Source organism: Coturnix japonica, chromosome 6, assembly GCF_001577835.2.
Source record: "Coturnix japonica isolate 7356 chromosome 6, Coturnix japonica 2.1, whole genome shotgun sequence".
Taxonomy (NCBI): domain Eukaryota; kingdom Metazoa; phylum Chordata; class Aves; order Galliformes; family Phasianidae; genus Coturnix; species Coturnix japonica.
This window is the reverse complement of record NC_029521.1, coordinates 4,346,848-4,372,377: the sequence shown is the minus strand read 5'-3', so window position 1 is coordinate 4,372,377 and position 25,530 is coordinate 4,346,848. Positions and strand designations below refer to the sequence as shown.

The 25,530-nt window shown below is 40.6% G+C and overlaps 1 protein-coding gene across 9 annotated transcripts in view; it reads left to right on the top strand.

Moving 5' to 3' along the window:
- PCDH15 (protocadherin related 15) overlaps positions 1-25,530 on the top strand; it is an 814,794-nt gene that overhangs the window by 707,217 nt on the left and 82,047 nt on the right. For all 9 annotated transcript variants that reach the window (XM_032445316.1, XM_032445314.1, XM_032445315.1 and 6 more), the window contains 3 exons: positions 3,339-3,467; positions 13,154-13,459; positions 14,758-14,982. In XM_032445316.1, coding sequence (XP_032301207.1) covers positions 3,339-3,467; positions 13,154-13,459; positions 14,758-14,982 — 660 coding nt within the window. The remainder of the gene's footprint in view (positions 1-3,338; positions 3,468-13,153; positions 13,460-14,757; positions 14,983-25,530) is intronic.

Genomic DNA, 25,530 nt, shown 5'->3' with positions numbered 1-25,530 from the left:
TTTCACACCAGCATGTCAGCTTGCAGAGAACTTAAGCAAAACTTTAGAGTCATCTAATGGGTATATAAAAATGTTGATTTAAATATATATATATATATTCTCTAGTTATTGTAGTTTCCAATGTTAATGGCAGAACGGCTTTTCTGCACATCTCAGAGAAATACGGGTAATCAACTGCGAGCTGCTTCACCTGAAAGGTTGGCACTATTTTATCAGTTTTCTGCACTGATCCCCTTTCAGAAGTTCACTTAATTGTGACCAGTGCAAAAAAAGTAGGATATATGTGAAATGGTGTTATTACAAGACCTCGTTTTGGTTCATGTGGAAGCTTAGGGTGAACATAAAATTTAATATTATAATATTCCCAATTCGCATCTCAATCAAATAATACTCCTTTGCAATGATACTGCTTTTTTCTTTAGTTTATGTTTAACTTTGAGGCTCAATAAGTGGAGCTATCCTCTATGGCCATGCTGGCAAGCAGGTAAGGAAGGGTGATTAAGAAAAGCAATCAGTTTGAAAAATACCAAGCCTATGGATAACAGAAGAGTTGGGAACCATTTGAAATCTCTCCCTTCCTGTCTCCTTCTCTTCTTTCTTGGGAAATGCTTCAGACTATCTTTTTTTTTTTTCTTCTAGAGCTAAACTAAGCTCTTTCATTTTTCATTTTGTTCTGTTCTGGGGTGTTAAGACTGGCCTGGAATCCCTCTTCTTCAGTACATCGTACTCTGCGCCATGGAATAACCTGCTGAATAACTGAAGGAACCAACCACTCACCCTCCATATGCTGAAGTCAGGCTAGGAGCTTCATTTTCTATGCTTGTCAAGTAAACTATCTAAGGATAGAGAGGTATCAGAAGTGTGATTCTTCCTGTTCTTACCCAGGGAGCGCTCTTCCCAGCATGCCTGCATTGCAAAGACAAGCAAGACCTTTATCTTTTATGTCACCTGCAAACTTGAGACTTGTTGTACTTTCATCACTTGAGGCTGTGTGTGCTCACCGACAAAAATATTAAAGAGGATCTTAAAATTGAGCTTAAAATCCACATTGTGCTAAGCAGAGTTTAACCTTCCCTGCTGTCTCCATCCTCTTGTCCTGTGTGAAATCTGAGCCTGCTTTAGTACTTATTCAGATGACCCCTTCTAGACTTAGGCCACATTTCAGTAAGCTGTCATTTTCCAATATTACCATGATTGAGTTTCAAGATTACTTGAATAAAAGTGCCCCTTTTTTGGCTCAAGACAAAGTAATACTGCAGGGGTATTCTATTAATAGCTTGTGTACAGAGTGGAGAGTCACTTGGGTTTAGAAGAGCACTGTCCTTTAGGAAAAGGGCCTGTAAGGGTTCCTAATAACAAGTTGCTGGGTTGATCTGAAATAAGTATGTACGCACCCCCACAGCACACACTCAAGTACAAAAGTGAGACCTGTAGGTAAATCACAACAGTAATTTTGCTTTCAGCACTTGCTTCAGAAGCTATTAAATGCAAATACGTCTTCTGGCAGCTGTTCTCAGAGCTGCTGTGAGTTGATTCAGTGTTGTCAGAAGTGAACGTACCACAGATTATCAGATGCAGGCTGTTAAAATTCTCTGCAATGGAAAAGAAACTTTTTGTAAAAAAAAAAAAAAAGAGAAGTACTTTCTTAAGCCAATATTTCCCATGCCATGTTTGTCTCAGTTTATTAAATATAAGAGTTTTTATTACTCTCTATTCTGTGGAATCGAGTAAGCTTAGGAAGATTAATTTACCTTCACTGCACGTTGTGCATCATCAGAGCAAACATTGCCTTTTGTGCTGACAGTGATGCATGAATTGCAAAGTACATTTTCCTTACATACCTTGAACGTGGAAATGGCAGTTTCAGAAACAATTAGCAAACAACTGAACGTAAGCCAATATAAGAAGCTAGCTAGAAAGCATCTGTTTTGGTCATTCATTTCACAATATCCTCACTTAGGTACTTCTAATGCACTAAGTAGTTACTGGAGTTGCCTACTGTGGAACAGTCCTGTTTTCTGCACTTGCTGTTGCCCAGGGAATTAGAGAACAACCCTTTTTCTGGAAGAGCTGCATTGTGCACAGTTATTTGTGCCGCTTATGTTTGTGTGGGTTTGTGCTTTGCTGTGCTGGTATTGAGGACTGCTAGCACTGCCTGCTGGCACAGGTAACGCTGCAGCATAGTGCACAGGGCACCATGCAAACACAACAGCCAGAATTGTAGCTGTGTGTACAAGACAGCTGACTCCAATTCCTGCAACTGGGCTGCTGGCCAGCGCTGAGGATTTGGAAGGTGAAGGAGATTGACCCGTTCCCGGATCACTCCTGCAGAGAGTAAGTTATCAGATTGAACTGGCGACACAGCAATGAAAGCATGACCACATACTATTAAGACAGTGAGTAGGTTTTGAGTGCATTAGTTGTCCTTTGCAAGTGCCAACGTACATGCTGCTGTGTGGCAAACCAAGGAGCATGCCCTGTAATAAAAATGAGGTGAAATTCTGTTTTTATTATGGACCTGTGAAGCCATAGCTCAGCATGAGGGAGGTACAGCAGCCGATGTTTCAGATAGAATCCAGAGATGTCAGTGAGCTCCAAAGAGCTATCGGGGTTCCTTTAAAGAGTGTTAAAATAGTAGCATCAGACTTAGTAATTTGGCTTTGGGAATAGGTTGTGCCTCCTCAAGGGACAGCAGCTACCTGAAACAATACCATATATAAAAAAATGGCTTCTGCTGGGCAGGACAGGTGCTGGTAAGTCTTGATCTTGGGGATGGAGCATCACTGCACTGTCTATGCCGGTGTTTCTCTGTTCTTGCAATAGTAATGATTTCCTGGTGTAATATTTCCATCTTACTGTGTTTTCTTTCCAGAAGTGCTTCTCTTTTCCTTGATGGATGACAGTGACTGCTCATTCCTTCTGTTTGCAACCAGTGTCACAGGCCACAGTAACATGTAGTATTAGCTGCAGCTTTTCTGTAGTTACATACACAGAGTATAAAGCAAAGGCATGTTTGTTTGGTACCACAGTGTTCAAATTCATGAAGCTCAAACTGAGGTGCAAGTTATTTCACTGTCCAACTGTTTGTATTCAGTTTTTTAAATTAAAGATCTTGAAACTCTTAAAATGTCACATTAGGCAAAACGTATCAGATAGGCTTTTTCCTTTCCTTTCTTTTAAGCCAAGTTTAATGAATAACATTTCCTGTATCAAAAAATATGCAGAAATAAATGGGTCATCTGTTTACCTGTATTTCTATACTGGATGGGTCGAATACAAAGCAATAAAATTGCTGATAGGTCGTCATAGTTCATTCATAATTTTATCTTTCTCTGCAGACTTCAACTGCTACAGTTAATATCGTGGTGACGGATGTAAATGACAATGGGCCAGTTTTTGATATGTTTCTACCTAAAAACCTGTCTGTACAGGAAGAGGAAGCCAATGCTTTTGTTGGTCAAGTAAGGGTAAGTTGTTAAGTGCAGTTAGACTGTTTATTACACAAACATTCCAGCCAACCAGGAAAGAAAGTAAAGTAATGGCACCTTTGGAAAAACTCACATTGAAGTGTTTGAAGTAATTCAGGTTACATGTAGGCTCCTTCAGAATGATTTCATTTGCGCTAGTACTGAAGAGGTTCTGTGTATGTGTGCACTCTGCTTGCTCTTCGATCCAGTATCGTTCAAGGTAGGTGCTGCTCTGAAGCTGTTTTAAAGGGAAATAACTTCTCCTAGCATAAATGAAGACTAGACATTTCTTATCTTTCCTTTGTTACACAGGGCTGAAGTATCAGTCCCATCAAAGGCTGTTTTGAATCCTTGCTTGTGCAGAAATCAGGATCCTTGTGCTTGGAGCTGTTTCCACAAAGCTATTTTCTTTTTCATTGCTCGTTTTACGTAGTCGTTTTTCATTTTGCATCCTCAAATGTATGGACGTGATATTTTAAAACACTACCAAGTATCCACTTCATGTTTTTTCCTGGGTGCCCTCAAGGTATAGTAATCTTCTAAAACATCGTATTGAGTTTATTTTTAGTCTAGATGGAATTATAAAGTAAAATGTGTCATTGCGACAGAACCTCTCTCTGATAAATTAGTTTAATTTCTAAGTTGTGTTGAAATAAAAATATTTAATGAAACCTTTTGGTAGCTTGTTCCTTCATGTGGAATGATAGAAACTGGCTATAATCTTGTTTTTTTTCTCATGTTTATCAGCAGTCCTAATTCTCAGTCTCCGGATGGAAAGAGCTTTCTCTTTGTTCAGAAGTACTGGATGTAGTTTCTAATGTTTCCTACTCATGCAGACAATGTAGAAAAGAGTGATCTGGGTATTTAGAATTATTTTCTGGCTTCAACAAGATTATCGAAGTAAGGATGATTATCCTTTTGATGTAGCCGTGTTGTTTAGGGAGATTCTTCTTTAAACAACAAGCACTTTTGTTACATTGTCCTTCACAGTACATTATAAACCTCTCCCATACCTACTATGGTTCAATGGGAGTCTGTTTTTGACAATATTCGTGCCTTAAGATTTTAAATCCCCCCCACAGGTCATTGGGCAGAGGATCGAGGGATCTCATAGGAGAAGTCCAGCAGATGGCCACAAAGATGATGAAGTGCCTGGAGCCTTTCCTGTTTGAGGGAAGGGGTCTGTTCTGCCTGGGGAAAAGAAGACTGAGAGGGGATTTGATAAATGTTTGTAAATATCTAAAGGGAGGTGGGAGGCAAATGGGTGAGGCCAGGATCTTCTTGGTGGTGTGTAGCGATAGGACAAGGATTAATGGCCTAAAACATGAACATAGCAAGTTTGTGCTAACATGCGGAAGAACTTCTTTGCAGTAATGGTGACAGAGCACTGGAAAAGCTGCCAAGAGAGGTGGTGGAGTCTCTTATGGAGACATTCAAGACCCATCTGGACGCCTACTTGTGCGACCTGTTATAGGGTATCCGCTTTAGAGGCGGGGGGGGGGGGGGGGATTGGACTTGATGATCTCTTGAGGTCCCTTCAAATCCCTGAGATTCTGTAATTCTGATATGAAAATCAGTTAAATCAAATGCTCCCACGTATGTCTCTCTGGTTTTAGCAGGTAAGTTAAGTTGGACTTAAAAAGGGATTCCCAGAAGAGCTTCGGTAACAGTCAGGATTTACTTTCCCAAGGAGATGTAGAATGAGGGTAATGAAGGACTTGAAGTGGGAGAGAGGTGGGCCTGTTTGGGGCAGGGAGGCAGTGCTGACCCTCTGAAGTGCCCTTGCTCTTTGCCGTTCTAATGGCTCTTTGTCTGCCACCTGAAGTTCATGAAGGCACTGGGACAGGAGCGCTGCTTGTGGGGATTTCAGGAGCACACTGAAGATCAAAGGAACAAAAGCGAGAAGGGATAAGGCTGACAGTGTAGTGGATGTATTTCAAATCCCTTTTATTTTACAGTGCTGTCTGAATGGGGTTAGGCAGAGGTATATTGCTGCTCCGTCATGTCTGATCATCAGGATCCCTGAACAAGTCAGGAGAAGAATTATCAAGTGAAGTTCTCTACAAAGGACCAGCAGAGAACTAAAAGCTTCACATCAGAAACTTGAAAATGGAATTCAAGCATCTTATTGTCTGTTGCGGTCTAAAGTAGCCTGGTGCTGAAGAGACAGCATGTGAATGATCAGCGTTCTGCAGCCTACGGCTTATCAGTATTATGTTATGTGCACGGGACGTGGGGAAGTGGGATGAGATACATTTGGGTAGCAGCAGCTGCAAAGTTTGCAAATATCATTTAGAGAATGTCATGGCCGTGAACAACCCAGCTGTAATCAGGTGCTCAACTATCACCGGGCCTTAGATTTTCCCTGAAATGAAGACACTGTGAATAGGCTCCAATGCTGAAAACAGACACTGTTTTATTGCAATGTGCCTAATACCTCTGTCATCTGTGACTCTGTTTAAAATGAGAAATGCATTAAGAAAAAAAGAAGAAAAAGGTTATTCTTGGTTGTGGAACTATACTACTCGAGTAGAAAACCAAGCCTTGGATAAATTTCCTTAATTCTACATTTAAATGATTTATTTATTTTTCCTATTTGTTATATAAATGTAAACTAGTACTTTGGTGTATGTCAAGAGGCATCTGTCCACCACAGAACGGCAAATGTAAGGCAGGTATGGGAGAACAGAGATCACCTATATGGCAGTGTACAGATTTCACGACATTTTACTGCCTGCAGTGGTATGGGAAGTGCTTTAAATGTGTTGTTTACAGAAGTAACTATCCCATTTGAATGGTAGCAGAACATTATTATGGTGTCAATTTCCTAACCGAGCTTTCTGTAAATATTAGTGAATTCTTACATGCTTTCTAATTTAAATGCATGAGATGGGAAGTCCTGCAAGTTTCACAGTTCAGAGCTCAGTTGAAATTTCACAGGTGTCAGTAGAGCTTATTGTGTTGGACTAAGTGACCTCTGGAGAGACATTACATCCAGATTGTTCTGTGTTTCTGTATATAGGAAACTGCTTTGAATGCTCCTGAGGCTACCAGGAACTACCAGATTTTGTTACAGAAAGCCCAGAAAGGAATCTCATTTTGCCTAAATCACTGTTGTCCTTGTTTTCTACATGAAAGCTCATACAAGGGAGTATGACTTACTGCGATATAACACATATAACCTGCCCTGTGGATAACACCTCACCTGTATTTGAAGTAGCAGCTTTCAAAATTGAATTCTCAGGGTTCCTGTACCTTTAGACAGCTATAGGAAAAATAGAGGTAGAGGAAAGAAGGAAAAGTACAGCGCCAGAAAAAAAAAAGGAGAGTTACTGGCAGAGAGAACAGTCCGTGGAGGTACGGAATTAAGCCTTTCAGAAGGAGAGAAGTAGAATCAAAGTCTCTTAGGTAAATCACTGTGTGCATCTGACTAATATATCTGTATAACCATTTAGAGGTATGACTGTGCGGTGTCCACACGTTTAAGGTGTGATCTATCACTGCAAAATTATTTGTAAACTTTTCCTATTGTCTTTTTGTTGCTTATTTCTTTAACTTCCATGTAGCTTAGAAATATCAGGATCACCACAGTGTCATTTTGGTAGGCCCTTTATCGGTATCATTTTCTTGCAGCTTGGCTAAATGCTGCTTACAGTTGTGTGCAGGCATTGGGATTTGCTTCTGATTTACTAAGTATAGTTTCCTGCTTGCTCTGCTCAGAATGATAGCCCATGGGAAGTGACTTTTTTGTAACATGGAGGGGTGATATGTAAAAGGGAATGAGAAGTGCAGAAAATTGTAACTTGGATGATCATTGCTCACTTTGTAATTTTAACTTAGTTGTATCGTTCTTTGCCCTTAGGATCTCACCAATTTTACACTTGAATATTATCAGTATTTACTAGGGCTGCATCTGCTTCGATGGAGAAAAGAAATGAGGAAGGCTGTGTTCACTGAAGTACATGCCTTTGTTGCTTCAATCTGGATTTTTCCTTGTTAACAAATTCCTTCAGCCTCTTCGATCAAGATGTAGTTCATGGTCCTAAATCCACGCCTACAGCATGAGAGGAGACAGATGTGGTCATCAGTTTGTGGGATTTTTTGCCATCTCAGACCAGCAGTGCAAGGCTAGGATTAGCTTCTTTCTGCTGGCACCCCAAAGAGTTGTGTAGTACTTGTAGGATACTTCCCAGCAGATGACTGTGGCCATGTTCCCTTTGCCTTTCAGCTGTTCTTAAACTTAGAGGATCTTGAGACAGAGGTCGAATAGGTTTAAAAGGCTCTTTGATGCCCATTACATGTGGCAAATAGGGAGACATTTTTAGCTAAGTGTATTTCAAAGACTGTTTCTTTTTTCCTGTTTCTGCTGTTATGTTTGTGCCTTTGTTGTCAAAGCGATAACAGTTGTGCTTAAATGCAGTGGAAGGTTTTGTATTTGTTATCAGAGAAGTATTTCAACCATTTTCGCGCTCATGGCAGCTCATTGTTGAGAACTGAGGATTTTTGCTATCAATAGGAATTCCTATTTTTGTCTGCTTAACGTCTTGAATTCCAGTCTGTTTTAAGCTCTTTCACATATTTCAGTTCAGCTCATGCTATATTAGATCATCTCAGCCAATAGTTTTCAGTCTCTAGTCCATGACCATTTAGTATTTTGATGGCCAATTCTGTCTGTTCGGATTTGGCAGTTCAGAACTGTGCCCGAGAGAAGAAATTGTTTTTCCTGAGCTTGCAAATTATATTAGTTTATTCTGGGCTGACTAACTTGGCTGCAGTTTCTCTTTATTGATGCTTTTTGGCAACTAGAACAATTGTCTTAGATTAGTATTTCCTCTTCTGAAGTCAGCCTGGTAGAAGTACAAGCTGGAGAGTTTTCTCAACATACTTGTCAAGTATTTAACTTCTTTTTTGTCATTTTAAAACTTTGTGGCCTTGAAATCTCTACAATAAGAAAATGATTTCCCTGTAAAGTGTCCCTTTGAGAACAAGAGAATACAGCAGAACAAAACCAGAAATTTGAATAGTAAGATGAATGGTTTCATATCCAAACACTGGCTGCTAAGATCCAGCTCAGATCTGATGTTCTCTAATTAAGTGGCCTTATGAAGAGAGCCAACACTCATGAGAAATGGCAAAAATAACTTTACACCAGAATAACCCATTAAAGAAATCTACAGGAGCCCATTTCAATATGGAGATTTTAAGCAGAATGTTTCATCTGTGGATTATAAGCTTCTGGTTTTTGGTTTTGTTTCTGTGTACGTTCATTGATGAATCTCTGAACTGCTTGACTGTATCATTGTCAAATTACATCCTGCTCATAAAAGCAGAATTTCTACTCATCTTTCAAGTAAAAACAGGCAGAGCAAGCCTCTGAATTCAGGGATCGGTAGTGTGCCAGCCTAAAGGAAGCTTCTCTATTTTTGAGTGTTACAACATGATTAAGTTTTGTAGGAGGCTCACCAATCCATTAAATCGTGCTTCTGCAGTCATGGGCTTTCTGAATTTCATTTAATTTATACTGTAGTTTTAGCTTGAGTTCAGCTTGTAGTGTTTTACTGTTCTTATTATGCAGTTTTATTTAGAGTCACATTTAATTGGTTTCCACTATCACCATCCAGATGGACTGAAATTAACATTGGCTATGGAAATAATTATCAAAGGCTCTCCCATTTTGTATAATGGTTAAAATACGCCAGTATTAGAAAATGTATCGTGTGATGTCTTTACAAGTTGCTCCAAGTATAGAATGAAATCATAGAATGGCTTGTGTTGGAAGGGACCTTTAAGATCATCTCATTCCAACCCCCTGCTGTAGGCAGGGACACCTCCTTCTAGCCCAGGTTGCTCACAGCCCCATCCAGCCTGGCCTTAAATGTTTTCAGGGAGGGAGCATCCACAACCTCACTGGGCAATCTGTTCCAGTGTCTCACCACCCTCACAGTAAAGAATTTCCAGTCTAAATCTGCCCTCTTCCAGTTTCAAGCCCCTGTAGTTAAGAATTATGATAACTCGGTAATACCTTGACTTGGTAGCACATTACAGCTATCTGAATGGGCACAGAGTGGCGCCGTGTGTGTTTAGGAGCACAATTAATTTATCTAATTGCCTGCAGAAAGAGCATAGTGCATGAGAAAATAGTGTGAGGACAGAATTGGTTCTGTATTTGCTACTTTTGACGCTATCTGGATTTTAGCTGACGGAAATCTTGAAAAACCCTTCATACTTTCCAGTCTTTTCATTTACTTTGAGCACTTAATGAAATAGGAAAACAGAAGACTGTAAAAGCAAGCAAAAATAAACAAAACATACAAAGCCTTTCTGAAGAAAAATGCTGAGCTTTCTAGAATGACTTGATTTTCCCTTCTGAAGGTATGCTTAAGTAAATACGGAGCCAGAATTTTTTTCCAATGGCTGTGGCCTCTTAATGCATCTGGGAGATGTTAGCTTAGTCCTATCTGCACAAGTAATCATCTCCTTTAAAAAGAAAATGCAACATCCATAATATCCATTTTAGCACTCCCACTCACATTTGATTTGCTATTTGGCACAATTGAGGGGCTTGGGAATCTTTTAAACCCGTAATAATGAAAAAATCCTGTTATCTTCCCTGCAGACAATTAGCCAGCTCCCACTGACAGCATCCTTTGCATCCTCCTGCACCATTCCCATCCCTCCTGGAGATGCAGTATTAGCTGGAATGCTGGAGAGGCTTTTGGGGAGCCAGAGGTCTTGCTGGGGTGGGGATGGATGATGGGGCTATCTCTGCAGAGCTGTAGGAAATATTAAACTGGAAGAGTGGTTCCAAAGGGGATATCTGTTGTCTTGAGTTAAACTATACAGGCATCTATGAGTGACAACTCTGCCTTGTTTTGGTGTTCTCCAGCTCCAGCAATTTGAGTGTAAATCCTCAATTAACCTGCTTAAATTCCATTGTTACCTGTCCTGAGCAATAATTATGGATATTAGTAGGAAGCTCCTTTTGAAAATAATAATGACACGATTAATATTGTTGATGTTTAAACATTTGTCATTAGATTTCAGAGTTAATGTTCCTTCAAGTGATACTCAGGTCTCCCAGAATCGTATTTCTAAGCTTTTGGAAAATAGTTTGTATTCTGGGTTTTATTTTCAAGCTGCGTTGCAGGAAGATGGTTTGTTACTGTTGGTTCATATTTGTGAGATTGTCTTAGTAATATTGAAGTGCTGTTGGTAATACAAATTCACACTTGCCATATAGATAAGCCTTTTTATCTATCTGTCTATCACGTGGCTTATGCAGGTTTGTTTTACCATGCGGTACTTTGTAAGCTGTTCCTGGGAAAGATGGAAATGAAAAGCAGAAGTCATTAGAGAGTCTGTATAGGAGCGTGCTTTCCCTGTCTCTCAATGAACTTAATGAGATAGGAGAGAGAATGTCTTGTCCTGCGTCTCTTGTAAACAGCATTGACAAGAGGAGACAGATATCACTGTTTTCTTTTTCTAAGTAACTCATAGGTGTGCTCACGGAAGTAAATTAACGTAGACCTTCCTAAAGAAGCTGCTCCATCACAATCAAATCCCTTCTGGTGGGGCCACAGTGACTTAAGGGAATTCCAAACCTCCAGGTGTGTGACACCAGTGTGGCATGTCTGCCTTGAACCACTCGGAAGAAGAGCAGGGGAAAACTAGTGAAATGTGCTGTTTTCTTTCTAGATTTACCAGGTTTGTGTTGTGTGTGCTTGAAAGTGATCAGAGAGCGTAATGTCTAGATAGATTTTTGGGGTGGGAACCTGAGTGCTCTTGTGTGGCAGAGAGTGCTTCAGGCTCCTTTGCACTCTTGCTTGCTACCCAGGTGTTGTCCTGAACTGGGTCCAATACTTCCTTTCCTTTGACAGCTGCAGGGGTGAGGGGTTGGAGGACTTGGATTTAGGACTAGGGGAAAGCAAATATTTGTGGGTTTTTTTCTTAGCAGAAAAACAAAGAAGGAATAGATATTTTTAGTTGTCTTCGCCTTGACATTCTGCTGTGGTGGAGGAAGAGAGCTGTTCTCCTGGAAAGTTTTAGAGGGGAGTTGTGTTGTACACATATTTCATTTCTTATTTGAGAAAGAAAAAGTTTTAGACAGCAACATTGGGTATGTTAAGGGTGCTGGAATCTAGGGTAAGAAAGAGATTGTGCTGTGAGGAGAAAGAAATCCAACCGGTTTTATGCTTAGTGTTTACTTTGATCTTTATTACTTCTGGTGGGCCTTATCTAATGAAAGAAATGCTTACAGATGTTGGCATAGCCCATGTGGAAGTTCATTTCATGTATCCTTGAGATGTCATTCTTTTAGAAAATAGTCTAAGCTTTTATGTCTGTAGTGGGTACATTGTCACTTCTTAGGTCTGTAGGGCTAATATGGCAATTAATGAAGATCTTACATTCAACAAACAGTCTAATCTGCGTAAACAATAGCATTTTCTTACAGCTTTTTCTTAGCAAAACAAGTTTAAATTCTGCAAAGACATGAACCTGACTTTGAAATGTATGTGTGCACTAAGTTCTTGTGTGCAGGCAGTGGCAGTGGGGCTGGAGGCACAACAAGGAGAGATTGGAGATGACCCAGCTGCATCCAGGAGCATCTGGGAGGTTCTAAAGCAGGAGCTCTGTGATTTATTCTTCATTTCCTGTGCTTCAGTTTTCTTTAAGTCAGCCTGTCTGTTGACCTTTTTTTTCCTGACAAGTTTTGGATAGTTTTCCTATATGTCATCAGTGAGATTCTTCTGCCCCAAATCTGTTATTGCCACGGAGGAAATAGCTTTGATTGTAAACTGAGTAGGTCAACCATACGTTGAAATATGTTGACTGTAAGGATTCTCCATAGGCCGGTCATTATGAAGCTGTGACCGTTAGGATGCATTGATGTAGTACAGGGAAAAAGCATAAAGGAATTTTTCTCGTTAACACTTTTAATTAACTTCTAATCGATTCTTAGGAAGATAAATGGCTGCATTTATAATGTCTTAAAATTAACACCTTCACCTGAGTTACACATTCATGGGTATTTCCCAAGCATTCTTATAGCAAAACATAAAATTCTCGTGTCTTCTCAGTTGTGTGTAGCCGCATTTCAGAGTCAGATGAATGAGAATACCTTTCTCACAGAATGGCCTTGTTAAATTTACATGACCCTATTCATCATGCCTTAATTTAATTAAGAGGAGGGAAAACAACTGGTCAGCATTGGAATTGTGCTCTAGTGCCTCTAGGAGAAATGAGTATGAATTGCGTCTGTCCTTATCAGGGCAGTTACATAATAACCAGAATTGCTTTAGCTGATGCTGAACACCAAGGCTTAGTCCTGTTCGGAAGAACAAATACCAACTGGACAAAATCTAAAGGTTTATCTATTGCATTCACCAGCATCTTCTGTGTGTAGAAGAGTGAGCGTGAGATTTGATTATGTTGATTTTGAAGAAAGTGATACATAAACTGTTGAAATTGAAGTAGTTCTTCTGAGATCAATGATTAAAACATCACTAGATTTAACAAACCTTAATAAAAATGGAAACTTTCAGTGTATCTGTCCATTCTAGCTGACTACATTTGTCTAAGCATGTATTCTGTAATGATTGGCAGCAGTGAAACGCCTTAAATCACAGCGTATAATAAAAAACATGCAATATGCATTAAAACTTGATACTCTTTTTCTGTTTCCTTAGGCTACGGACCCGGATGCGGGTGTCAATGGCCAAGTTCATTACAGTCTGGCAAACTTCAAGAATCTTTTTCGAATCACTTCAAATGGCAGCATATATACAGCAGTTAAGCTGAACAGAGAAGTACGAGACTATTACGAACTGATTGTTGAAGCAACAGATGGAGCTGTGGACCCTCGCCGTTCAACACTAACTTTAGCAATCAAGGTGCTGGATATCGATGACAACAGCCCTGTTTTTACAAATGCTTCCTACGCTGTCGTGGTGCCTGAAAATCTACCACCTGGCACTGTCTTCCTGCAGATAGAGGTAAGAAAGCGTTACGAAGGGAAGAGAATGTTTGGTAGATGTACTGTGAATGTTTTTAGTTCATTTGTCAGAGAGACAAAAAATGCAAGCAGAAATAAGGGAAGGTGTGATACTTAGACTGAAAAATTCATGTCCTTTAGATGTCAGTTTGTTGAGGTTTGCTTGGAAAGAAGAGCAATTATATATAAAATTGAAGAATGCTGCTACTGTCACATTTTGGAGTATTGTTTTACAGAATTCTTTATATGCTTTTGGTTTCTGCTTGAAAACTCATCATGTTGCTCCTGGGTTCATTCATGTAGTTTGCAAAAGATAGAGCTTTGTCTCAATGGATTCAAACATTTAAGTTAAGCCTACACTTCTACTCTCTCATTGTATGTAGGTCGCTCTGAAAGTAATGCCTCCTCTTTCTTTCTATGGAAACTACAGCAGATATGAAGTGTGCAATGACACTAATTGATGGAGCAAGATCTTAGCTACAACACACTATTTTTCAACATAGTCACCACTGTTAGCTATGCATTTTCATCAGCAATGAACAAGAGCCTGCCATACTACCAACACCCTCCTCTGATGTTTTGGGCCAATGCAGCAAAATAGGAGACATTACTTTCAGAGCCTCCCTCGTAATTAATGGAGGTGTGTAGTTGTTTCCAGGGTGATCAACCGAATGTCAGGATTGTCATCTGAGATAGCACGGGGGGACCTGAGTTGTTGTCTTCTCTTTGTTGACTATAGAAAATAAATAAATAAAAACAGAAAAAAACATAACCAAGTGAGAGTTACTTATTAGTTGTTCTAACTCATGCTTAAGATGGATCTCTATAGCTGAGATTCATTTCCTGTAAGCTGGAAAGAGCCTCCTGATGTTTTGGTCAGCATAGCTTAATGAGAAGCTGTCTGTAGGCAAATTGTAATGCAGACGAACAGCTTAAAAATTGCATCATATTCCTCCTAATGAAATTAATATTCTTTGTCTAAATACTGGTATGAAACAAAACCCATCAGTGTTGCTCTGCGGAGTTAGGTCAAAGATCTGCTTAGCCCAGCATTCTCTCCCTGGCAGTGGCCAATAGTGGCTGCCCAGGGAAGAGACCAAGAACAGAAGCTTGTGTTGAGTCTTGCCCAGAATATTGTGCTCATTTCACGTGTCATGTTTTAATTGAATAACCTCTAGTGGATTATTGTACGGTAGTATTCAGTATTAGAATAATGTAACAAAATGTATTTACAAGTCCTGTAAGATGGGTTTTGTTTGCTCTGAAGTATTTTTTCTTTTTCTGTACGGCATGCTCTAGGCAAAAGATGTTGATCTTGGTTCTAATGTTACCTATCGAATCCGGACGCAGGAAGCACTAGAGTATTTTGCACTGAACAAGTATACAGGCGAGTTATCGCTTCGGAAGTCCTTGGATTATGAGTCATTCTCTGACACGGATGCAACTTTCACCTTCCTTGTGGAAGCCTTTGACAGCAAGGGCACTATGCCTCCAGGTCTTGCTACTGTCACAGTGACGGTGAAGGTAAGAGCAGCTGGTGGGTTGATAGCATCCTCTTCTTTTTATTACAGAACATCTTCACAGCCCTTACAGGAGTCCCAATGACACGCAGGGGCACAGTATGTCTGCTTTCCTTCTTTTTCACTGTGGGAAGCTACTGCCTTTTTCTGACAGCAACTTGTTCTGTCAAACATACACTTTATAACTGCTATAATTGCTTTGCTGTTTGCAATTACATAGTTAATTCTTGGTTCATAGCTCTGTGAAGTACAGGAATAGCTGACAAACATGAAAACATTTAATCCCTTAGAACTGCTGCAAGATTGAAGTAAGTACCTAATGGAATTGTTTGCAAAAATGTCACCATCACGTTTCATTTAAAGCTCTCATAAATTGTAGTATTATGAACCATTCAGGTGTATTGAGTGCTGATGTAGCACACTAAGTCTTATATTTTAATTTCAGCGTCTTGAAAATACAGAGCTGCAAAGAAACAGGCTTATTCAGTGGTCTTCTGCTATAAATCATTTTTATGCCATGAGTTACATCACCTCTGTTTCTGCTGTCTCACCAGTAATGGGGGGATAATGCTTTTCTGCTTAGTAAGGATCCATGAATTCATAGCAGAGGTAGTAGCTCTCCACCAGTCTTCTGCTGGTTCATGTGCTTATATCCAAGGATAGTGTAGATCCTCTACAGCACGTTCCTTTGTGTTTACAGCAGTGCAATTACAGAGACAGTCAGACGAATCCTTTTGTCTGGTTGCTTCATGTATTTACTTACGTATTTATTCTTTGTTGGTGAACAACAGTTGTAGGAGAGAAAGGAATTCAGTATCTGGTATTTGAGCTATGAAGCAAAAACTGTCGCAGGAGCAAAAGTGTGCCTCAAAAATGTGAACTTCGGTACCTGGCAACTTCAGCGTAAATGTAATTCTGCACAAAGTATTCAGTGTGTATTCATCAGTTTTGTGGTTCAGCTTAACTGTGTGTCTGCAGATACAATGGATTGCTGATGCTGACTAATTCTGTAGGTCCCTACTGCACTCAGTATTATTCTAGGGACAGCAAATATGTCGAATTATTAGCATTGACATAAGGAGGATTCTACAATGCCTCTCTATCTCTGCAAGACTTTTGATGCAGTGTTTCTGAATCATTAGTCTGCCCTCTGGAAATGGTGGTTTCCAAGAGAGTCAAAGAAGAAAATTAGCTTGGGAACCTATGCTCAAATAGGAATGTGTTCAGGGAAAAGCTGCAGTTCTGTTTAGTCTCAGTGCTGTGGCCAGAAAGGGACCTGAAAATGAAGACAAACAGGTTATATTTTGCATGAGAAAGGAAGAGAAAGAGGGGGAAGAAGTGTGAAAATAAGTAGAAGAAAGCAGCAAAGGATTGACTATTGTCATATTCCACACAGGGCTGGCTTTCTCAACCCATCAATTATGTCAGCTGAATAACTGCAGAGTTAAATTAACGTGTAGGTCCCAGCTGTGAGCGCCAGGTAGGAGAACAGTGTTGTCAGTGGCTCTCAAGAGTGGGGAAGGGCTTGTGGAAAAAATTCTTTAATATCTCACTTCGTTGGACAGATGCCATTAATGGATACGTATCAGAGAGGTGCTGAAGATTTAGAATCTTGATCAGAAGAAAGATCTAGAAAGAAAATAAGGGATTATTTGGAGGCTATGGAGGAACTGCACTTAAATTCAGAATTCCTGGGGGGGAAAGACGAAGGGGATTGAAACCAGAACCTTATGTGAAATAAGAAGGATCTATAGGAGAACAACTAGAATTCAAGAGCAGCTGAAGAACAAGGAGAGCGGCTGGCCCTTAGGTGTGAGAAGCAATGGAAAAGTAACAGTACGCTGCAATATGGTTTGGGTTTGTTCTCTTCTGCCCTTGTTAAGAAGGGAGAGAGCTAATGTGCCTTGACTGGGGATGGAAAGTCCATATCAGTGCTGAGATGGCACAGTACTGAAGTTCTCTTGACAGAAGCATTCATGCTGCACAGGGCCAATGTCAGTATATCGTGGCAAGCTGACAGAGGACGCTGATCTCTGTTCAGCAGCTTGTTGGGGATGTTTATAGGACACTGACTCAGATCTTGAATGCATGGTGGCATAAATGACTGTGTATGAAGCAGCCTAGCCTTCATTTGTCTGTTGTCTGATCACAGTCCAGTCTTTTATCCCTCTGCAGTCATAACTGCAGCTGTTGCTGTAGGGCACAACTGAATTGAGAACTCCTGCTGAGTACATTTGTTGTTTCGTGGGTGTGGTTTATATTTTTTGAGTGAAGACATCAGTGTAATGAATCATAGGGGTTTTAAAACTGGTAATATTTACCAGACAGTCTTCCAGCACAGAACCTGCATGAGGGGATTGGGTGCTTCTGCATGGGGATGCACATCCTCCTGCCACAGCTCTGCAGGCATCGTTCCTGCTGAGCCTGCCTGCTCTGGAATAGGAATGCAGTGTGTTCTTACTTGTAAATGTGCTTTCATTTTATTTAAATTAGGAAATAAACCAAGTGCATGTCTACTGTAGTCCCTATTGTTATAGCTATGCAGACTTTGTTAACTGTTAACTCAACTTAGCAGACTTTGTTAATTCGAAACTGACAAGAGAAAACTAGAAGCCAGCAGTAAGACAATATTTGGACCAGGCAAGAAATTCATGTAACCACGAGGGATAAAGTCCTTTTGGACCTGTTCTTCTCTATTAATATTCATTATTTTTAACAGCCCAGCTTTTAAATAGGGAGCATTATATTTTTTCCTCTGTGATAGGGTTCTGTTAACCAACTATGTACAACATCTGATGGTGTCATCTATTATTTATGTGATGTAAAAGTGAATGAGCAGAAGTGCAGCGTACCCATAATCACAGAGATCTTTGTAGCTGGGAGGAGGGTGAATACATGCTGTGACTTTCTTTAGACGCTCAGCCTTTGGTGTGACAAGTTACAAATAGTTTATATTAACCTTTCCTGAACTTGATCAAAGCACAGACTGCAAAACAACTTAATCTGTTACCTGCACGTCAGTGTTGAAATACATTCTTTGCTGCTGCTGCAGCCAAGTGGCCCTTTACGATGTATGACTTCAACTCTTTATTCAGAGGAAATTGAAGGTAAATTAAAGAGCTGTGTGTTTAGTGAGGAAATGCATTCTGCCCCGACTATGCCTTTAAAAAGTTCTATGTAGCCAGAAAGTAGCATTATTAGTCTCCTTAAAACAGTATTTCATTTATTTCCTTCTCTGGTTTCCTGTTTTATATAAATCAGTTGCTGTTGTATTGTTTCTGGTAGTACTGAAGAGGAATAGTGTGAGTGGCATGGAGTTCCTTTTGCCAAGTAAAGTAACAACAACAAGGAAATAAACAGAAAAGCCACACAACTTTGTCTGGAGCCTCACACAGCCTGAGGGTTTTCATTTTTTTCAGTTTTCAAGTAGCTTTTCATCATAATTGGAAGGTCCTGATGAGTTGTCTTATCTAGGGATGGATGGAGAGATTACACAAGCATTCATTCTTGTTAACTGATAATTGTAAGCTGGTCTGTAATGAAGAAGACAAAGCTTACTTTGTTTTGTGTATGTAGATATATGTGAATATATATATAAAGTCATGCAACTTAGAAGCAGCTCTTTAGGTCTTGAAAGTGAAGTTTAAGAAACGAAAACACAAGCAACTCCAAGAGACAATTTATTTGCCACTATTAAGGCCTCGTTTCTCTCATCATGTTAACAGCAGAGATTTGCATTTGTGCAAAGTATGAGAGAGCTGAATTATCTGCTGAGGGTGTCTGTCGTGCATACTGCACTTTGAAGCACCCTCTCTCAATATAGAAGTTTCCAAGTATTGGGAGAAGCAGAATCATTACTGCTCAAATGGTGTGCTTATATTAGGATTTACTACAGTGGTAAAGCTTCTTTGGAGAGAAAAGACTGATTTTTTTTTTTTTCTTTTATACGTTACTGTTAAATGAATAATGTGTGTCTAAATGTACATGGTAAGAATCTTTGTATCATGGGGCCTGTAAGCAACTTGCATGTTACGACCTTCTCTTATCAGTAGTACCATCATTATTTTTTGTATCAGTTTCTCTCTTTCTTATTATAATTGCTTTTTCCTCCTCCTTCTGCAATCTGGGAAAAGATTACTTTTTACTTTTTCAAGCAGAGTATATGGTATAATGCAGCCATTAGCTCTGGCTGGTGATTCAAAGTGATAGAGCAACATGAATAAATAAAAACTGATCTGTATATTGCTAGTAATGCTCTATTACAGTTCTACCAGCAAAACAGTTCGTGTAATTCCTGCAGTGCCTTAATCCCAGTGGGCTGTTATCGTAGAATGAATTTCCAGATGTGATAAACCTGACTATACCCATTTGTCCAAAGGGACGGTGAATTCCCAAACTACTCTGACTGTCAAAAGATCCTTTTATTAGCCAGAGCACAGCTCACACCAACTAGGAGAAGTGCCTGCCTAGAACTGTTGCTTGTGAGCTGAGAGAGTCTCCTGTGTCAAGTGGCCATTAGTCTTTTAGGCTGGTTAAAAAATCCCTGGTGGCAGGAGTACTGCCATCCAACCTTCAGCCCTGCATATATGGAGAGCAGACTTGAGGCTGCTTGGGGAAATAACTAGTAACCTGGTTCCCAAGTAACCTGGGAAACCTGCTTGTGTGGAGGCAGTGGGGAACCCAGTTGGTGTCATCTTTTTGTGTTTCAGTGAAGTTTTCAGTTCTGTTTCTTTACATCATTCTTCTGGACCAAATGCCCAGCATACAGCTAGACACAACCATAATGAGATGGATGGGTGAGCAGGAGGCTTGACAGGTGAGGTTCATAGGGACAATAGTGAATTGGGGCTACACCAGCCTGGTGGCCTCTTACTAGTGGCATTCTGCAGGGCTCAGTTTTAGGGCCAGTTCTCTTCAGTGTATTCATCAGCAACTTGGGTGCGCTGCTTAAAGTCTGCAGGTACACTTAACTGTGGGGAGCTTTCGACTCCCTTGAGAATGAAGAGGCCTTGCAAAGATCTTGACCAGTTGGAGGTCTGGGTGGTCACCAACTGCACAAAGGTCTGGGATTTGTTGGCAGTTGTTGGGAGTCAGTTGGCAGTTGCTACCTTCAGGCAGATTGACTTCTTCCCAGCTTGGTGTTGTCTGCTGACTTACTGAGGATGTACTCCATGCCCCCATCCAGGTCATCAGTAAAGGTATTGAACAGGACAGGCCCCAGCACTGACCCCCGGGGAACACCAATCATAACCAGTCACCAGCTGGACTGAACTCCATTTGCCACCACTCGCAGTGCCCAGCCCTCCAGCCAGTTCCTTACCCAGCAAAGAGTGTGCCTGTCCAAGCCATGGGCTGCCAGCTCATCCAGGAGAATGCTGTGGGAGACAGTATCTAGATGTTTAAATGAAAAGCTCATCTTCTGGTAATGGGATTTCATTTGGATAACATTTGGGTTTTCTTTCAGGAAGATAAAACTCTATTGTGGGAATAATCTGCTACAGTTGTGACATAAAATCTCACTTATTTCAATGCTTTAATCCATGATTCCAAATCTAGAGGCCACTATAGGGCAGAAATGAATCCTGGACCCAAGGGAAGGGTGCTGGAGGGGGACCAAGGGGAGATGGGGCTGTGGGTGCCCTTAGGACCATGAGTTCTTGTGGCTTTAGGGGATTTTCATTCTCCTCGATAAAGTATTTTGAACTTTGTATTGAGCAACATCTTTCAGTGGCTACAGAAAACTCAAGAGGAGTAATGGTTGTCAAGTACATTGATATAAAAAGAAAAAACGCTCTGTAGAAGAGAGTTTGAAGAGGGAGAGTAGAGAAATGCTTTTTCTGTGGAAATCCCTGGTGTTTGGAAACCTCTGCTGGCTACCTGAATGCTTGGAGGCAGCTTGGGTGGGAAGCCACCAGCTCTGAGCTCTGGTATTGTGCACATAGACTTAGTTGTTCAAAACAAAAGGGCAGCAGAAGACCAAGTCTAGACTAACTGGAGAAAAATGGAGCAAATGTGAAAATTTTAGTGTAATGTCAGTTATGTTTTGAAGTAAACTTCCTTGCTTCCTCCCTTACTGGAATTATATTTATATACATTTAAATTCAGAGCAAGTATGAACCACTTTTAATAAAATACGTTGTTTTTTGGTGCTTTTCCTTTCTATTTATTGCATATCATAAAAGCCAGTAGGCTGTAAAAGGATCTGTAAATGCTTGATATGCATTTATTAGCTCAGATACCATTCTGTCATTGAGACTCTTATAGTGAGGGCATGTTTATTTCCACTTAGATACAGGTGACTAGAAACCTCAGTACCAGCAGCTATAATCAAAGAATACAGTCCTAAAGTCGTAGGTAAACCCCATGGATGTACTTAAAAATCCTTGGTGAAGTTATTAACAATCCACAAACACATAACATTTACAAAGCTAATTTTCCTCACCACCCTAGAGTGATTTGTCAATAGATCAGAAATAGAATGAAGTGTCTCTTTGTAGAACTGTGGAAGTTTTGGTTTAGGAGCTGAGGAGAGAGACGAGAAGAAAGAGCAGCTTAGCACCGAACTGGGTTTGTAGTGCAGTCCTCACAATTTGGCACTCCTGCATTCATGTTCAGTTGATGATGGTAAAAATTCTCTTTCGGACTCTAAGTGGTCAAGAAACATCAGCAGTACATCTGAACTTGCTGTCCTTTGTTTGGAAGTTTATCCCTCTGGAACTGTTCAGCGGCTTAATGACTGGATTTTGCCACTAAAGAATTGCAACAATTTTAATAAATAACCAATACTTGATTATAATTAGGCCACTTGCAGAAAGAAACAGGAGCTAAAAGAAAAAAAAGCCGCAACCACCAAGCTGTTTTTATCAGCTGTATAAAATGACTAGTCGATGAAAAAGGAATAAGCCTGTTTTCATGGGATGAAAGCTGGGAGAGGGTAAAGCGCTGATTTTTATTGCATGGGCTGGAGGAGAAGCTTCATTCCTACTTGACAGGGCTGCCCCCTAGTGCACTGCGGGCTGCAGGCTGCAAAAAGAAGTTCAGCAGCAGAATTCCCTCTGCATGATTAAAGGGCTTTTGCACAGATGATTATGACTGAGATAGATAGGTGCAGATGTGTATCCGTATATTTATGTAGGCGCATGTATATTTGTGTAAATATATAAAATAATATTGAAGCGTCACCTTGCATTACTTCTGTTTGTGTCAAGATAGCTAATGAAAAACAAGGATTCTACCAAAACGCATTTTCTCTTTTTTATTTTTATTATTTTTCAGAAAGTCTGCATTAATGATGCTCAAATCAGTCAAATCTCTCACTCTAATGTTACCTGCCATTAGTTAAAATAGAGGGGCAGTGACAAGCTGAAGCTGTAGTTGAGTAAAGTGAGCAGGAGCCGGGTCCTGATCCCTTCACAACTTCTTTGTGCTGTAATCCCAGTGTATTTTATGAAGTGTAGGGTTTTATTTTTGTACAGGCAACTGGGGATCCTTTAGCAGATGGTTCTGTGGGATCCAATGCAAAGTCACAGAGGAGCACTGACACCTCTCTGGTTTGTGCCTGTCAGAAATAGCAATGGCTCCATGGTGGAGGAGGTGCAGAATGGGCTGAGCTAGGCTAGCTTCTCCTCTGTGTGCACTGCAGGCAGTGTTGGGGGTCAGCAATGATACAGAGAAAGCAGTCATTTGAATCCATAATGTACATTTCAGAATCACAGAAATCACAGACTGGCCTGGGTTGGAAGGGATCTCAAGGATCACGATGTTCCAACCCCCCACCACAGGCAGGGCCACCAACCTCCACATTTCATACCAGCCCAGGCTGCCCAGGGCCCCATCCAACCTGGCCTTGAACACCTCCAGGGATGGACGGGGCATCCACAGCCTCTTGGGGCAGCTCTTCCAGCACCTCAGCACCCTAATAGTAAAGAATTTCCCGCTGGTATCCAACCTATCCCCACAAGTCAAAAGTCTGTTGTTATCTGTGAAGCCTGTTTACGTTTACAAGTTAATTTTGTGCTGGGAGTGCAGTACTGCAGATATTTTTCTTCTGCACTGGTTGTGTATTGCCATCCCACATTGGCAGTACCACCTAACTTGGTTTTAGCGTGTTACTGCTGGTGACTGCCTTAATGGTTTCTAAATTACTTATTGATTTGCTTCTCGATGCCTTTCCTCCCACATGTTTCCTTCTCCTCATTGGCATTCCTTGATGTGTATCTTAGCTCACCAACATTTTTGTTCATCGTTCTCATAATATCTGTAGACCAGTCAGCATTTGTTCACTCAAATCTTTCTGATTATTTCTTATTTGAACGTGATGTGTCTTGTTCAGAGTGTAATTGTAAGTGGCTGGAGCTGAGGGTGATGTCTGAGATAACAAATGAGTTGGCATCAAGAAATCTCTTCAGTCTTCATTTAGTTTTGGGACTACGTATGTGGGTCCTCAAAAATGTCAGTCTTTGAGTATGTCTGCTTCCCATAATGTGCTTCCTTCGTGCTTTAGATGCTTAATCTTTCTGACAGGGAAGAAGTTCTGCTGTCTTGCTCTTATGTGCTGCCCGACATGAGCAATGTGATGCCAAGCCAGGAGTGTTAGGTAAAGGGAAACTTTGATAGGGAAAAGCTTTGGGTTTTTTATGCTTTGACTTTGAGTCTTTGTGTAAACAAAAGCATTCAAAAGTATAATAAATCTTTGGCTGGATGAGCAGTGACACAAAGGTAATGTACTTATATACCAATACATGGCTGCTATTACCTTATTGCCAAAATACATGGCCCAAGTATTTCAATGCAAGATATATAGAGCGCATTACCCGTATTTCCCATTTACATTTTTGTGTGTGCTGGTAGTTAATATCAGCCCGGATTTATACGAATGAAGCAAAGGAATGTGAATAGTTGTAAGATGCTTGTGCAGTTTGGCCACAGGAACACACACACCACAATAACACACTACTTGTTATTGTGGTTTTGTGGTAGATTACCACTCTATCCCTAACCTGTGGTAATGGATTGCACCAGTAAGCCACATACATTCCAATGCAAAGTCAGGTTTTTGTGGTGTTTAAGCAGAAGCCTTCATGTATAAGGTCATCTTCAGTGAGATAGCTGTGCAAGAGCATGTCTGTCCGTGTCCTTAGTCTCGAGACACATTACAGGCCCAGCACTTGCTCTGCAATGTTAGATTTTTATCCAGAGTGCTTCTGTCATGAGAACTTGAAAACGGTATCTCTCTATCAGTCAGAGCAGTCCTCCATGCTGTGCAGTACTCACTGTGAAGTCCACTGTGATGCAAGGGGAAGTCTAACTGCAGAGGCCACAAGGCCTGGGAGGATCATGATCTCTTAAGTTCTTCTCAAAGTATAGAATTTGGTATCCTCCTGAACTCTTAACAAAATGAGATTTATATGGTAGTCCATCTTCACTGTTTGTGCTTTTTGCTCCTTGTGACCTTTTCAATACCTTTAAGTGGGAAGAAACATTAATTGCGGAAGGAGATGATAATGTTCTGTGGAAATGCCCCAGCATACCTGTAACAAAACCACTTCTTGCTTTATGGGAAGTAGCCTAGAAGTCTGGTTGTTGGTTTTTTTTTTTGACTCCCCACACTGAACAAGGACTTCTAGGAAATAAAGAAGCCATTACAATCAGTAAAACCTGAATCTACCTCATCTGCCTGCTCCACACACATACCTTCTTGCTTCTGGCCATTCCTTGTTGCGGACATTCAATATGAATACGAGAGACCTGATCACCTGCCTGTAATCACAGTCATGCTCTCATTGAAGTGTGTAGTGCAGCTGTGTGGTGGGAGCTTGTCATTCTTACAAGGAACTTTCATTTTGATGGAAGTGAGGCCATGAGCTGGAATTCTACCATGTAGAACAGGTGGCTGCTTTAAGATTCATCAAGAGATGAGCCACAATGAAAAGCACCTGGAGCTGTCCTGCTTAGGGGTGACTGAAATGCTTGCTGTCTACTTGATTGGCTTGGATTGGGTTTGTGAGGCACAGTCATGCATAAAGCTCTGCTCAGAGGGCAGATAAGTTAGGACAGAAAACCTTCTGCCTTTCTGCTTAATGTTTCGCTTTGTATTCCTGGATATTTTCTATTGATCCATGTATCTTGAAAAATAGAGGTAGTAAGTAGAATGACTTAGTCATTTTCTATAGCAGAGCATGTAGTGTATCATCTTTCAACAGGATTAGCCTTTCCAGCACTTTAAGTTGCAGACTTTCAGGAGCTAAGGTACACAAAAGATAACAAAAACATCACATGGTGATTCCCCCGCAGTGAGCAAACAGCTGAGCATGATCTGCTGTTTCTGCACTGAGGAACTGAGAGTAGGTATGGCTGGGGGTAGGAGGTCAGGAGAAAGAGGAGGTTCTGATTTTGTTGCTGTTTTGTTTTAAAGACAAATAGAGGGATGAATTATTCCAGGAAAAAATGAAGTCATTATAAGCATTGTACTGGGTTGTTAGCCCAGGTGGAGCTACAGGACAGAAGGTGTCTTCTACATTGCTCTGCGCTGGTGCTTTTAGGATAAGAAGCA